This window comes from Fusarium coffeatum (assembly GCF_003316985.1).
Source record: "Fusarium coffeatum strain FIESC_28 chromosome Unknown BRIP53273_contig_33, whole genome shotgun sequence".
Lineage (NCBI taxonomy): Eukaryota > Fungi > Ascomycota > Sordariomycetes > Hypocreales > Nectriaceae > Fusarium > Fusarium coffeatum.
The window spans coordinates 249512-263525 of NW_022157830.1; the positions used below are offsets into that span (position 1 = coordinate 249512).

General features: G+C 50.0%; 6 protein-coding genes across 6 annotated transcripts; 3 read left to right on the forward strand and 3 right to left on the reverse strand.

Moving 5' to 3' along the window:
• Positions 1-29: 29 nt before the first annotated feature.
• On the reverse strand, positions 30-906 carry FIESC28_01237 (uncharacterized protein; the record flags this gene model as incomplete). Its single annotated transcript, XM_031155388.1, has 2 exons — positions 30-465; positions 527-906. 2 exons carry the CDS (start codon positions 904-906, stop codon positions 30-32), a joined length of 816 nt encoding a protein of 271 aa, XP_031020555.1.
• A 255-nt stretch (positions 907-1161) lies between these two features.
• Positions 1162-2414, forward strand: FIESC28_01238 (uncharacterized protein; the record flags this gene model as incomplete). Its single annotated transcript, XM_031155389.1, has 3 exons — positions 1162-1213; positions 1316-1468; positions 1522-2414. 3 exons carry the CDS (start codon positions 1162-1164, stop codon positions 2412-2414), a joined length of 1098 nt encoding a protein of 365 aa, XP_031020556.1.
• Positions 2415-3029: 615 nt separating this feature from the next.
• On the reverse strand, positions 3030-4847 carry FIESC28_01239 (uncharacterized protein; the record flags this gene model as incomplete). The annotated part of the gene is made up of 4 exons (XM_031155390.1): positions 3030-3288; positions 3341-3440; positions 3498-4511; positions 4574-4847. 4 exons carry the CDS (start codon positions 4845-4847, stop codon positions 3030-3032), a joined length of 1647 nt encoding a protein of 548 aa, XP_031020557.1.
• A 1729-nt stretch (positions 4848-6576) lies between these two features.
• Positions 6577-7227, forward strand: FIESC28_01240 (uncharacterized protein; the record flags this gene model as incomplete). Its single annotated transcript, XM_031155391.1, has 1 exon — positions 6577-7227. One exon carries the CDS (start codon positions 6577-6579, stop codon positions 7225-7227), a length of 651 nt encoding a protein of 216 aa, XP_031020558.1.
• Positions 7228-7467: 240 nt separating this feature from the next.
• FIESC28_01241 (uncharacterized protein) lies at positions 7468-8436 on the forward strand (the record flags this gene model as incomplete). The annotated part of the gene is made up of 3 exons (XM_031155392.1): positions 7468-7711; positions 7764-7922; positions 7970-8436. 3 exons carry the CDS (start codon positions 7468-7470, stop codon positions 8434-8436), a joined length of 870 nt encoding a protein of 289 aa, XP_031020559.1.
• Positions 8437-9504: 1068 nt separating this feature from the next.
• FIESC28_01242 (uncharacterized protein) lies at positions 9505-12528 on the reverse strand (the record flags this gene model as incomplete). Its single annotated transcript, XM_031155393.1, has 7 exons — positions 9505-9808; positions 9871-10358; positions 10411-11246; positions 11306-11653; positions 11710-12252; positions 12312-12356; positions 12423-12528. 7 exons carry the CDS (start codon positions 12526-12528, stop codon positions 9505-9507), a joined length of 2670 nt encoding a protein of 889 aa, XP_031020560.1.
• Positions 12529-14014: the final 1486 nt, after the last annotated feature.

Genomic DNA, 14014 nt, shown 5'->3' on the forward strand with positions numbered 1-14014 from the left:
TCCCATTGCTAAATCGGCCGGATTCTTGTTCAACCAAACTTGTCATGCTTGCTCTTCACTTTAATCTCCAACAACCTCTCATGATAATCACCCTCCCTCCTCGCCCTCTTCAACTTCCTCACCTCATCCTCATCCAACCGTCTCCCCGCCGCCTCCTCCAATTCGCGCCGACTAATCTTAGCATGCGCCTTCTCCTCTTTGGACGCGCGCAGCTTGGGCTTGAAACGCGCCTGCATTCTGATGCGCAGCGTTGTGTCGAACGTGATGGTATCTGCGTCGCCGCGCACGTCGCAGGACTTGGATGATGCTTTGTTCGGGGCTTTGATGGTTAGGAATGTGTCGCGTAGGGTCTGGATTTGGAATGTTCCTGGTGTATCGGCCGTGGGGATTATGTTGAAGGATTCGAGGGGGGATACGGCTTCTGATGTAGCTGACAATAGACCGATTTTGTCGCATGATAAGTATCTATAGTTTGCGCATTAGTTGTGTGCCCATAGAAGTAGGTATAGATATTGTATGTACTTACTTCCCATGATGTCCCTTGAAGCGAAAGTTTTCTGTCCCAGCTACGCGATTCGCAACCCAGACCTGTCGCACATCATGCGGTTCCGCGGTAGAAGGATTCCCATCAACGATATTCTCAATCGGAATAGTAAACACCTTCCCAGCTGCATCGCAAGCCAGAGCTGAAGGTGTATCCGTCGGTAGAACAATCATAATCGGTCCCACGACATCAGTATCCGTCTCAGCGGAAACCCAGCTATCGTCATTCTCTGTCTCTTCGCCCGTCTTTTGGACCTGCGTTTCTTCGTTTACGGCAGCATCGTCGCGGGATGATTTCTCGGCGTCTGTTCTCTTGCGCTTCTTGACTTTCTTGTCGCCTTTGAATGACAATGGTTTAACCATGGTTGTTGGTTGTGATTTAGTTGATGGAAGCTCTGTGTTGAATTTGGACCGACGGTCAACGCCGGGATACGGCGAGCTCCACCGCTGACGACAGGTCAGTTCAAGGAAGGTGATTGGTTATGTAATTCTCCCCCGCAACTCATGGTACTGTAACCTTCTGTAAGAGAGATAGATTAACATGAATGATCTTCTGACTTTTATTTTCATGATAGTCTCATATTCATTTGATTGAGACATTTCTGTTTGTATTTCAAGATGGTCGCTCAAGCACAAGCTGTTTCCGTGTCTCTCAAGGACCTTAAGGATGGTATGTATTCCGCGACTCTTACACTCATGATAGCGCCGCTCTCATGATGAGAAAAAGCTCCCAGTTTTTCTATGTAAGCGAGCCGACACTAATGATCCACAGGTAACATCTCCTTCGAGACCCTTAAGCAAGCCTTTGGTCCAGACTCTCTCGGAATCCTCGTAGTAAAGGATGTTCCTGAAGAATTCCCTGAACTTAGACACCAGGCCCTTTCTTACGCCTCGTATCTTGGTAACCTCCCAAAGGAGGAGCTCGGTATGTAGCCATCAACTCTCAAAACTAATGTCATTCTTCTGACAAGCTTGAAGAGAAACTTGAGAATGCCCGAGCCAAATACCTAACCGGCTGGTCCCTCGGCAAGGAAACTCTCAAGAATGGCCAAGTCGACACCTTCAAGGGCTCATACTACGCCAACTGCGCATTCTACATCGACCCATCCCTCGAATGCGCCAAGCCCACCGAAGAGTTCTCCATCGACACATTCCCAGAGTATCTGGCTCCTAACGTCTGGCCACCAGAGGGTGTCCTCCCTGGCTTCAAGCCCTCTGTGACTTCACTATGCCGTCTCATCATCGACGTAGCCGTTCTAGTCGCTCGCGCATGCGATCGTTTTGCACAAGAGGATATCCCTGGTTATCCTACTGGGTATCTCGAGCATGTCGTCAGTACCTCTAGTACCACTAAAGCTCGTCTTTTGCACTACTACCCTCAAGAGTCCGAGCCTAGTGCGAATGGAGGTGATGAGGATGATTGGTGTGCTACACATCTTGACCACGGATGTTTGACAGGTCTTACATCGGCCATGTTCATCGATGAGCATAAGACTAGCCCTGCTGTACCAGATGTCACAAACCTGAACGGTGCTTCTCTCCCACCTCTTGACGAGCTTCCTTCCTCTCCTGATCCTTCAGCTGGTTTGTATATCAAGTCCCGCACCGGCGAGACTGTGCAAGTCAAGATCCCCCGCGACTGCATTGCCTTCCAGACTGGCGAGGCCCTCGAACGTATTACTGCTGGTCGCTTCAAGGCTGTACCTCACTTTGTCAGGGGTGTAAGACCCAGTGTTAGCGATGGAAAGGTTGCTCGTAATACTTTGGCAGTGTTCACTCAGCCTAACTTGGGTGAAGAGGTTGATATTGAGCAGCACCTCACATTTGGAGAGTTTGCTCGTGGTATCGTTGACAAGAACACTGTATCATAAGAGTTAGTTAGAACATGAAGCACAATAAACGAACCTACCACTCGTCCTCGGATATCGCTCCACGGAAATCGTTGTACAATATGAACCACAGGTGGAATGTTGTCAGTCATGGCGATGTATGATATAATGAATGAGTGTATTTGGAGCTTGTCCAGTCTAGAGTGGGTTTCGAGAAACCATATAATGATAAGGCTATTCTACCCGTACATATAATTCTCCTATATGTACTACAGGATAACGTAGCTACTCAATGCACCTGGAGATTCCCAGCACCCTCTGGACTTTTGTGTTTGTCGCAAAAGGAATGGCTGCAGTAGCACAATTACTGCAAAAGAAATGCAAAAATGAACCACACTGAACAACAATGTTCAAGTCACTGCTCAGGCGCCAAGTCTGAGCATGTGAATGTAAGAAAGAGAATTGCCGTAAACGAAGCATGCCGAAAGCAACGCTTCAAATCACAAGGCGTGAAGTGTAGAAAGAAAGTTGTCGCGAGACTTTGCGCTACTTTAAGTATCAAAGGGCACGGCTTATTTAACGACTCGCGCCGACCGCCCCCTTACATTCTGATATAGTGCTCCAAACGAACCCATAACAGAACTGCGAGCAACTCCATCAAGCCCAAGCGCCCACGAGACTCATGAAGAAAGCCCCGAAGAACACAAGGAGGCAAGCATAAATACGCTTGCGGCCACGGAGGAACTGCCAACTCTCATCGCTAAGGAAATCTTGCGAGAGAAGCTCAACCAGGGAGGCAAAAGTAAGCAATCCAGCTGAGATGGCATTCATGACGCCCACCACGATGAGCCCAGTTTCAGAGTTGGGGCTGTAGAGAGTGTGGGTGGCAAGACCGATGGCTTGTCCCAGAGGGGTACTGGTTTCATTGTCAGTGAAGATACGACGATAGGGGTAAGATGACTACTTACGTGCATCCATAGGCGAGGGCCATGAACCAAGGCTGCAGTTTACCCTGGGGCCACTTGATGGCAGCAATTCGGGAGCCCAACGCCAAACCTTCAAAAGTCTCTGTATCCAGGTCAGCCACCAATGCAACAAGAATACTAGTGGGATGAATCAACTTACGGTGGAAGACAATGGCAATCAGAAGAATGATAAACTCGTTGCCGATCGAAACGCTAAGCGCCATACCAATAAAGATGCTGTGGAAGAGGATACCAAGCTCAAGCAGAACACACTGGAGAAGCTCCTTGCGTTGCTGCTGCTCTGGGGTCAGAACTGGCATCTGTACAGCCTCGAGGCTCGTCTCCTCGAGGTTCTTTCTTCCGGATTGGACATTGTCGTCATCTTCGCAAGCTTCCTCTTCCAGATCCTCCATACGAACGTCCCTGCTGTTAAGGGCAGACAGATTCTGGCCAATGCTTGATGATCGTCCACGGATAGGTCCCATGTCCCGAATTGGGAGCATACCTGTACCCCCCATGCAACCGCCGCTGTTTGAAGAAGCACCTCCTTCCTTAGGTGTGGTAATCTGAGCGGGAGAAACATGTCGGGAGGGGTGGAACACCATTTCAATCACAGTGACAAGAAAGATAGCTGCAAGAGCGATAGCGCCAGGCATAGCCTGGTAATCTGTGTTCCAGAAGCTACTCAAACAAGGGTCACCAAGAGAGATGAAGGCTGTTGGGAGGAGATGGACGAAAGCTGTGGCGATCAGCACACCAGTACCGAAATGACGGACGGCAAAGAAGAAGCGAGTCGGGATCCTCAGCCCTGGGAACTTGGCAGCCATGATGGGGAATGCACAAGCGAGGGTCGAAACACCCAAAATAATAAAGAGTGCGCCGACATGAAGAGGAGTGTTGTAATCAGCCTTGTTGACGCCTCCAGATTCGCAGGTGCTAGCTCGCTTGCGTAGAGGCGAGACTTGGGCGGGAATCGACTCTTGAACCTTGGGTGGCGAAGTCATGACAGCAGGCGCAGGGGAGTTCCAGTAAGAGATGATCGTAGAGACGACAAGGACAGAGAGGACCCAAACAGTCCAACTCCAGATGTGCGAGGCACATGACGAGAGAGTGCCTCGATGAAGACGGAGATGGCCATCACCACCATCAACCGTCTTAAGACACGAGGACGGTCCTGGGGTTGTTAGTACTTATATGTGGGTTTGACAAGGGAGAATCATGAGATTTTGAACTTACCCGAGATACGGGACAGTCGTCCCGCATCCTTAATAGAGCCTTTGAAAGGCTCTGTAAGATGATTCCCTGCTTGATTACTATCGTCGTGCCCATTCAGTAAGCCCCCAGCCGTCCCTCCACTTCCATCATCCTGGGCAGCGTCGACGTGTTCGCGAAGATTGGAGATGCCATTGAGATCCTGGCGCGTAGTATGCTTAGCAGCCAAGGGCGAAGGAGCCTGGTTCCAGGTCAAACGCTGGTAGTAAGATTCGTCTGCCTTAGAGAGACAAATCATTGTGAACTGTTGGATTGATCGCTTGGATCGTGGATTGATGTAGTGGCGATTGAAAAGGGTCGCTAGTACTGTAGACGATGACTAGACGTTAAATTCCTTCACAAGTAAAGAGGCCACGCGACAGCACAAAAGACGAGACAGAATCGGACCGAGTAGTAATCAATAATTTATCAATGATCAAAAGTAAACAATATCGATCTCAAAAAGTTGAAACTAGAGCAATTGAGATTTGACGGGGAGCTTGATAGATAAAGTATTTTACGGTTTGTCCAATCGTTAAAACGGCAGGACAAAAGGGTTAAAATGCATGCAATCCATCCAATGCACCTGCACTTTGGAGACGATACGGCGCTAGTGACGCTGACTGGGGGCTGTCGTATCCACTCGCACCTGCCCTGAGACGGGAACGACATTCAGAAACTGGGGGAGGAGCCCCGCCAAATCAGGAAAAGGAAGTCAAGATCCCCGGTTTCGCCCGCGTGACCAAGACCAGTCCAGATCATAAAATGCAAGAACCGACGACAGCCATGGACATGAGATACACAGTTCTACACGGAGAATTACTACCAATTCAAAGTACCTCCCGCCTTCCCCGCAATCTCTCCTCCGTCAGCTCCCGGACAACGGCCGGGACTGTTAAAGAAATCTGCGGCTCAGAAGCTCGGGAAGCCTCCGTAGTCTTTAAACCAGGATCCATGAATAGAACCCGATCCAAGATCCTGGACATCCAAGTCCAGCCACCAGCGAAAACTATTGATCACTTGACGATAACAAAAACTTCAAGACCGCCGAGACAACAAGCGTTGATTTCTCTTTTTAATTTGTTTCGTAACCTCGCAAGGGAATACGCAATGAATACGCCCTTCCGTCTTAGACATGGGATCACGGTCAAGAAGCCAAGCGTATGGAAAAAAGACTTTATTGGTTTTCCATGACGGCAGAGCCTTTAGTCTCCCCGTCTTGGCGTTCTAATGCCGTGCTAACTTCCATGTCACTTCGGTGAATCGAGGTGAAGCCCGAAAGATCCAAGTGCATTATTTTTGCTTTACCGTATCTGCTTGTCTTGAATCGATGGTAGTCTAGACTCTGCTGTTAAACGCACAACGTGTATACGGTGAAGGTTACGTAGTCCTTGTAAGCTTAAAAATATCCCGAGGCTCACCTGACTTGTTGCACATGGCAGAGAGATTCATAAATTAAGCATAGAATCATCATAGAGCTAGACTAGCGTGGTGAAAGCTCGAGATACCTCCATCATATTCTTGGGCTCCGATGATGCGGTAAACTTCGGAATCAAATGAGGCCCCAGTGACGATATAGATCCGGTCGTTGCATCGATGATGCGTCTGGTCATGAACTCTTCCCCACCAATTGATTATTCCTGGTTTTGTAGTTACCAGCAGGGATCCATCATTGGCAGTCTTTTCTCATCAGCTCTATCAAAGCTGACTTGACTGCGATAAGCAACTGCCGAAAGTCAGAACATAAGAACCTAATAAAATGGAAGGCATGAGCTATGAGTGAGAAATCAGCGGGCATCATGAGATGGGTCTTTCTTACCTTGATGTCTATGATCTTATACGAGATGGAAGAGCTTACATAAGGTAAGGCGTGATGCAGCTGACATCATCATTCACATGTATTCAAAGCTCAGGCTCTCATATCTCAACATCGTAGTCCAAACCTCACCTCACCTATCAACTAACAACATATCGCTTCTACTGCAACCATGGCTCTCCCTCCTAAATTCGCCGGGCAAAAGCTCCAATTCGCCCACCCTCCCGCCTCAGACTCAGGCGTCGCACACACAACTCACGTCCTCGAGTTCTACCTCGACTACTGCTGTCCCTTCTCCGCCAAGATCTTCCGCACCCTCCGTTCCGATGTGATCCCCGCTATCAAAGCCAACGAAGGCTGGGCTTCGAGCCTCACCCTTATCTTCCGCCAGCAGGTCCAGCCATGGCACCCTTCGTCAACCCTCATGCACGAGGCCGCCCTTGCAGTTCTTCGTCTTGCACCCGAGCGCTTCTGGGACTTTAGTGCTGCGCTGTTTGAGGAGCAGAAGAGCTTCTTTGATGTTTCAGTCGTTAACGAGACACGCAATGATACGTACCGCCGTCTGGCCAAGATTGCTGCCAAGACCGGTGTTGATGAGAACAAAGTATATGAGCTGCTTGTGATTCCTGACAAGGCTGGGGAGGATGGTGCTCTCAATGCGGGGAACCAGGTCACCAACGACCTCAAGGTTATCACCAAGATGAACCGTCTGATTGGAGTGCACGTTACGCCTACTGCTGTGTTTGATGGTGTTGTGCAGGATGTTAGCTCAAGCTGGAACAAGGACCAGTGGGTTGAATGGCTGCAGAAGAATGTTGTCTGACTACCATTGGAGGGTAATAGAAATATGAGCCATAAGCTCTAATGATAATGAAGTTCTCTATGTAAGACAATTGAAGCTGTCACCATCAATCCGTATTAGTGGTGTTTATGGTGATAATCTCTGTCAGCCCTGTGCGAAATAGTGCGCTGAACCGCGTGCTTCTCCCCCACTAGAATGGCCTCTTTTTTGACTACATGCTCATGACCTTCTCATTAAGCCAACACTCACACATCAATCACAATGCTTCAACTAAGAATGATAATACCACGGCTACGGCCCGTTCAGTTGTTCTCAATCACCCGTCAAGCAACACCCATACAGACCTCAGCTCTCCCTCGAAGCTTCCAGCGCTCACTTCAAAAATCTCTACAAGCTCAATTGAGATGCTACTCCAAACCCTCACATGCACCCAAAAAGCCAAACAGGATAGAAGATGAGCTTAAGCGACAGGCTAGAGCTGTAGCCAAGGAGGGCAAAGACTTCGGTATGTCCTTCTTCAGAGGCGGTTTTGCAGCATTTACTAACCTGTGCTTTAGAGCTTCCTGAGAGACTCATCATATACCATGGCGGTACAGGCCGCACCACATTCATGGCCATGCTCAAAATCACAACACTCTTCCTCGGTGCTTTCTTCTGTGGTATAGTTGCACCAAGCTATGTAAAAGCTGAAAAGCCCGAATGGGTCACCGCAAGCAGTACGTCCATCTCTCATTCAGGAGGAGACCACAACTGACAACGCCAGTCATCCTCTGCGGCATCGTTCCCATCTTTTTCGTCGGCTACATAACCTCCCCATTCGTAACACATATCTACATCCACCTCCCTCCCTACGCACGCACATCACGCCCCATTCTGGAACGCTTCGTCAAGACCCTCCCGCCCACCACGCCCCTGACCCTAGCCACCATGAGCGCCATCTCCAAGCCTCGCTACAGCAGCGTTCAGGCCGGCGATCTGAGTCCTGTGCGACGCCGCTTCGGGCTCGTCAACTACGTGCGTGACACCACGGAGGAGAACGCTCAGCGCAAGTGGTACATGTTCCGTGCCGTTGGGAAGTTCTACGTTCAGGATACGAAGCCGACGACGAGAGTGAGGTATCAGAAGAAGAAGGACAGGGTAGATGGCTGGATTTGGGATTCTATCAAGGAGCGTATTGACAATCGAGCTCTGAAGGCTGCGTCGCCCTATAAGGGTGATCCTAGGATTTGAGCTATTCGTTGGGTTTTATGGTAGAATTGCTGTGAATTGTAGTAGTACGTAGGAACTGCACTCTAGATGTGTGATGTAGAAACACCATCACTGTATAATAGCCACCGTGTTCGTCAATCTTACAAGCTGATCATGAGTCGCTCTCAGGGTGTCAGAGGAATTGGCCACTGAAAGCATGAGACGAAATAATTTGGTTACCTTATGCTAGCTTGGACCAGCTCTTAGGTTGTTTTACTTTGGCACTCTTAGCCTCAGGAATTCTTCTGTCACTCACCTGGTAGCATCAGATGTGATCTCAACCATCAAGGCAAGGGGTTCCAGAAGACCTTGGCTGTGCCACATGCAAACCCTGCGATAGGCGGAAGCATGAAACATAGCTGACATGCTAAGTTATAAACTCCATACCGCTACTATCAAGTCAGGTACTGCGACATCACAAGCCCTTGGGTTCATCTGGCTTTCTTGGCCGACACGTCACAAAGCAAGGGGTAAGATACCAAGTATGCAAACAAAGCGCCAGACACACGCAATCATGCTATTCCTATGTGGCAGTCGATATATCTAAGAACCATTACTCCGTTCCGTTTTCCTGTGTTCCCAATGCTCCGTCCGAAGCTTTCCAGGTCGTCAATCACGTAGACAAATATTGGTACATGGGTCCTGCCTGTCCAACCAAAAACGCACCTCAAGAACCTCGCCCGGCGCATTTACTGCGTCCGGTTCTGAATGTTCAAAACGCTTCCGTCATAGCTCGTTATATGCCCTTGTTATCCGTCAAACCAATATAATCAACCGAATTCTGTACAATGATGCAAGCCCCTTCCCGTTGTTGGCCGCATCCAAATTCTGTCGTTGTAGACACAAAATTTCCAGGAGTCATCTTATCAACAAGTATTGTGAGACTTGAGAGCCTCGTGGCTTCGGCCCGATATGCCAGAAGTAACCCAATGCTCGTGGTCAAGTCTGGCATAGAGCTCGTCGCCGGATCGCGGTTCGCCTAATAAGAACCAGCCTCAAGAGTATTCAGCCTCACAAGGTGATAGCTCCATCAGCAATAGCCTCTTTTCATCAGTGTCTCTTCATCACTGGAACACCATCGTAGTCCCAGCCTCGCTTCAATCCACCTTCGTAAACGCTTGCAACCGATTCTTGCCACATGGCTGGAGTGACAAAGTTGGGGACGGGAGCAGCTGAATACTGAGGTGGTGATATTTGATGCGATCCAGTTGGCATTGATGCTTGGACTGCCTGGATATCCTGGATAGTGGGAACTTCGGTAGCACCTGAGGACGACGCGTTAAGAGGGCTCGTGTGAGGTGGGGTAGTGGCGGAGTGTTGGGAGGCGGGCGTACCAAATGTGGTGTTCCATTGTCTATCATCAAGTTAGCAGGTTGTAAAGGGAGAAGAAAAAGCAGGAATGCACTGGCGACTTACTCAAATAGACGAGATGGATTCCATCCCGGTTGATCTGCCATCGACATGCTCTGGGGCATACCAGGAGCTTGTGATCCTTGCGACATCATAACGAGCGACTGTACAGCTGGGGAGTCACTTTTGCTGTCCATTGGGCCGGCTGATATAGGAGGTGTAATGGGGTGGTTGGTAAAACTGACTTGTTGGGCACCGTGTGTATCCAAGTGCTGGTCTATGGATCCTGTTCGATGAATCACTGGCCTGAATGAGTCGGTACCTCGAGGAGGGCTGGAATGAGTTGATGGGTGAGGGCTGCCGTAGGGGAAGCTGGGCTTCAGGACGAATGGCTTTCGGACATCTGCCGAGAACGCCTCTCGCAGAGCGTTGATCTGCTTCTCCAACTCGGGCATCGACCAAGACTCCATCACCTTCTCCAAGACCCTCATATGTCTCGTAAAGTATTCACGGGCATCACTGTTGAACTCAGGGTCGGGCGAAACGATGGCAACCTATTAACAACGAGTCAGTACGAGTCCGGAGCATTCGTCTCCGAAGACCTACCAAGTGAATAACAATGCAGGAGAGACCAGCATAGAGGGAAAAGCTGAAGCCTCGCTGCATGCACTGAAGTCCGGTAAGTCCAAAAGTGTTGAGTGTTGCCTCCTGTACACGGCACAGGGCCTTGGCGGAGCTGTAACAGATCATCATATGGCGTTTCCACTGGCCGTCCGCGGCGTTAGGGTCAAGGAATGACAGGATAGGTCGATGGAAAAGAATCAGAGCCAGGTAGTAGTAGCCATGCATGTTTCCGATAAAGTGTGAAGGAATCCAGGGGGGTGATCCGTCCTGTGGGAAGGAAATAGCCAAATCCGGGGGAAGCTCTGTTAGCCAGGTGTTGAAGCTTTGTCCCAGCTGCTGGAACTCAGGGTCGACACCCCAATCTTTGCGTCTTCGGAGTCTCGTGTAGACTTTGCTCATCGCAGCCACGGTTCGCACAACCTGGGAGAAGTAGCTGAAATTGCGTGACGTGTGATATTCCGATTCTTCGCATCCGGGAACTGGTCGCGAGGCAGTGAAATCAACAGTGTTGAGTTTGACAGCATGATCGTGTCGGCCTTGAGGGGCGCCAACCATAACCTCGCAGACAAAGATCAGCTGCCAGATCCGTTTTCGAAGCTGACATTCGGCGGGTGTAAAATCACAGGCCATGCCTGCTTGGTGGTCCTCATAATGTTCATCCAGGCCCAGATCCTTGCCCATCTGAACACACTGCACAACTGTCATCCAAGAACGATAATAGTAGCCTCTCTTAGGGGCAGCTTCGCGAGCCTTCAGAATCATGAGCAAGGCTTGAAGAGTACTCAATCTGGGAACATCCATGAAAGAATCGGCGTGTCCTAAAATCGGTTAGTTTCTCAACTTCATAAATCCAGGCACATTTTAAAGGAGTGCTCACTGGATGCAAGAGCAAGCCATTGCTGGCCCTCGGTCGGTTCCTCAGCCAGTCGTCCTCCCATAGCAAAGATCGCCTCGAGAATCAACGGAGAAATGGCATCTCGATCCGTGTTCCACTGCTGGTAGAAAACTGTTTTACATAGTACCGGCACGTAAGGGTGGACGTGAGTAAAGTAAAGGTCGAAGTAGTTCAGTGCTGTCTCGTCATCGGGCATCAACTCCGGTGGGATGCGAATCTTGTGACCGGGAGCAGGCATCATGGGAGGGAGAGCACCGGGGAAATCATCAGCATCCTCAACAGCGGGTTGCTCTTCATGTCTAAAAGATGCCTTATTTCTAAGATATGGAGCTGCATGAATATTAGTAAAGGCCCAATTCGTGCGGAAGGAACCCGCCAAGCCATACCTGTGCCCGTCTCGTTGACCTTGAGCGTTCCTAGAAGATCAGCGAGATCCTGATGCTGGTAGTCACCGGGGGAAGAATATGCCTCCGGAGAGGGTTGCTGCTGAGCTCCGGGAGGCGGTGGGGGCTGCTGCATCGGAGGAGTGGGAAACACATTCTGGCCCGCATATTGGTGATCCAACATAGAACCGGTAGGCGCAACAGCTCCGTAATGCATACCACCCGGCTGTTGAGAGGTATCATATCCAACATGTTGATATGAAGCGCTCGCATCAGGGTAAACTTGCTGAGGTTGGGTGCCATACATGGCAGCTGGCGAAAGCTTGGCGCCTGGGTTCATAACTTGATGTTGCATAGACATTTGCTGAAATTGTTCGTTAGGCATAGGCGAAGTGTCATAAGTCGTCGTGTCGGTGGCTCCATCGAAACCGTTGGGTCGTACACAGTGAAGCTTAAGCCGTATGCAGGCCGAGCAGGGCCATGTGTTTGTCGTTGCGGCATCACATTTAATCTTCCGTCTTCGGCAGCCTTCGCAAGCTCTCATAACTATATTCAGTTTTAGCAACCAATTGCAAAGCCGATTCCCAGAGACGGGTAAAGTCTACCTTTCAACCGCTTGTGGCGGTTGTGCTCGTCAACGAACACATAGTCTACACCGATATGTTAGTTCCAGGTCCAGAGCACTGCATGCAAGATCGTTTGGAGTAATGACGCACTCTTTTGAGTCTCGCGCTGCGTATATTGCTGCGGCGCAAACGAAAAGGAATTCATTTGGGATTGTTGTGGTAAAATTCGGCGAACAGAAGGGTCTTCGTTGGACATGTTACGGTGCAGAACAGTCCTGAGGTTTTGCGCCTCTAAGAACGTCGAGTGTTGACAGTTGTAGCGGTCAACATGAAATCGTGCGCAAAGAAAGAGTCGACGGTAGTCAATCGTGGTGGTACAGAACTCGAACAAGTAGTGAGTAGGATTGAGTAGGTGAGTAGTAGGTAGTTGTCGCGCAAGACGAGGAGAATCGAATCGCGGGGTGGAGGGAGGCTCGTGGGGACAACCTAAGTCGTGACGGCAGGTGACAAAAGCAACGACAGACGGATGGGATGATGAGCGACAATAGGCTGCAGCTGCACGGGTGGTGCGACGTGTATAATAATGGATGTGAAAGAAAAAAGATCGTGCAGATAAGATCCGAAGGAGGCGAAAAAATACAGCAGCGACAAAGATATGTACGAAAGCTAAGGTGAAGTAGACCAGCTAAAAAGACGTAGGTAGTATTATCGAATTGGCTGGGGGCGTGTCGGGGTACGGCACTGTAAGTACTCTTTTGAGTTGGTTGAAGCTTGGGTCGAGTACGGTACGGTAGGTACGGATAGAGAGTTTAAAGTGAACCGCAGGGTCGGGTGTTTGGGGGCCACTACGAGTGGCTAGGTGCTAAGGTAGTTATGAGTTTTGACTTTGTCTTGTCTTGTTCGACTAGGTGGACTCGGACTGGGACTGGGCTGGCTGGCTCTCACAGGGCAGGGCAGGGCGGCAGCAAGCGTAGGTACTGTAGCGCATTGGGCATGAGCAAGCATACGGGTAGGTGGGCAGGCAGAACAAGGCAAGGCAAGGCAAGGGTGTGTAATGATCAAGTGCTGCAGGTTCTTGGGGGATGTGGCCCTAACGCTTGGTCTTGGTCTTGGTTTTGGTTCTCAGCTTAAGTTAGAGGGGAGAACTAACAAGAGAGGGAGGATGGAGAGTTTGAGTTGAGTGTGTGCAAGGTGCCCTGAAGACTGATCTGGGATAGGATGGGATGGGATGGGACGGGAACGTTCCTGTCCTGCCAGCACTTGTTCAGATTGCCTGACGGGTCAGTCCCCTCCTCACTTCACCAGACTAGTGACGAGTAAATGGTGGAGAGTTTCGGGTTGGCGCTCTTTGGATCACAACAGGGCCACGAGCAGGGCTTAACTAGCAGGCAGGATAGAACAGGACAGGGGCGGGACGGGTCAGGCTAGCCCAGGACAGGTCCAGGGGGTCTGTAGAAAGATGGGAGATGGGCACGATGGGAAATGCAGGTAAGGAAAAGAGGCGGCGTGGTAGCGCGGATGTGGATTGTGGGATGAAGGTCCAGAACCAGTATCCGTACTGAGACTGGGGCGAATCTAGCTTCTTTTCAACCCAGACCAGATCAGAATTAGAAGGGACTCGTCAAGATTGAATACAGTAACTGTATGTAGCCAAAGTTGAGAGTCAACGTCAAGCAGAGATGCTAGGACGTGCTATGGACTGCCGGCCCGAGTGAACGGCGTGTTACAAAGAGACATATAAC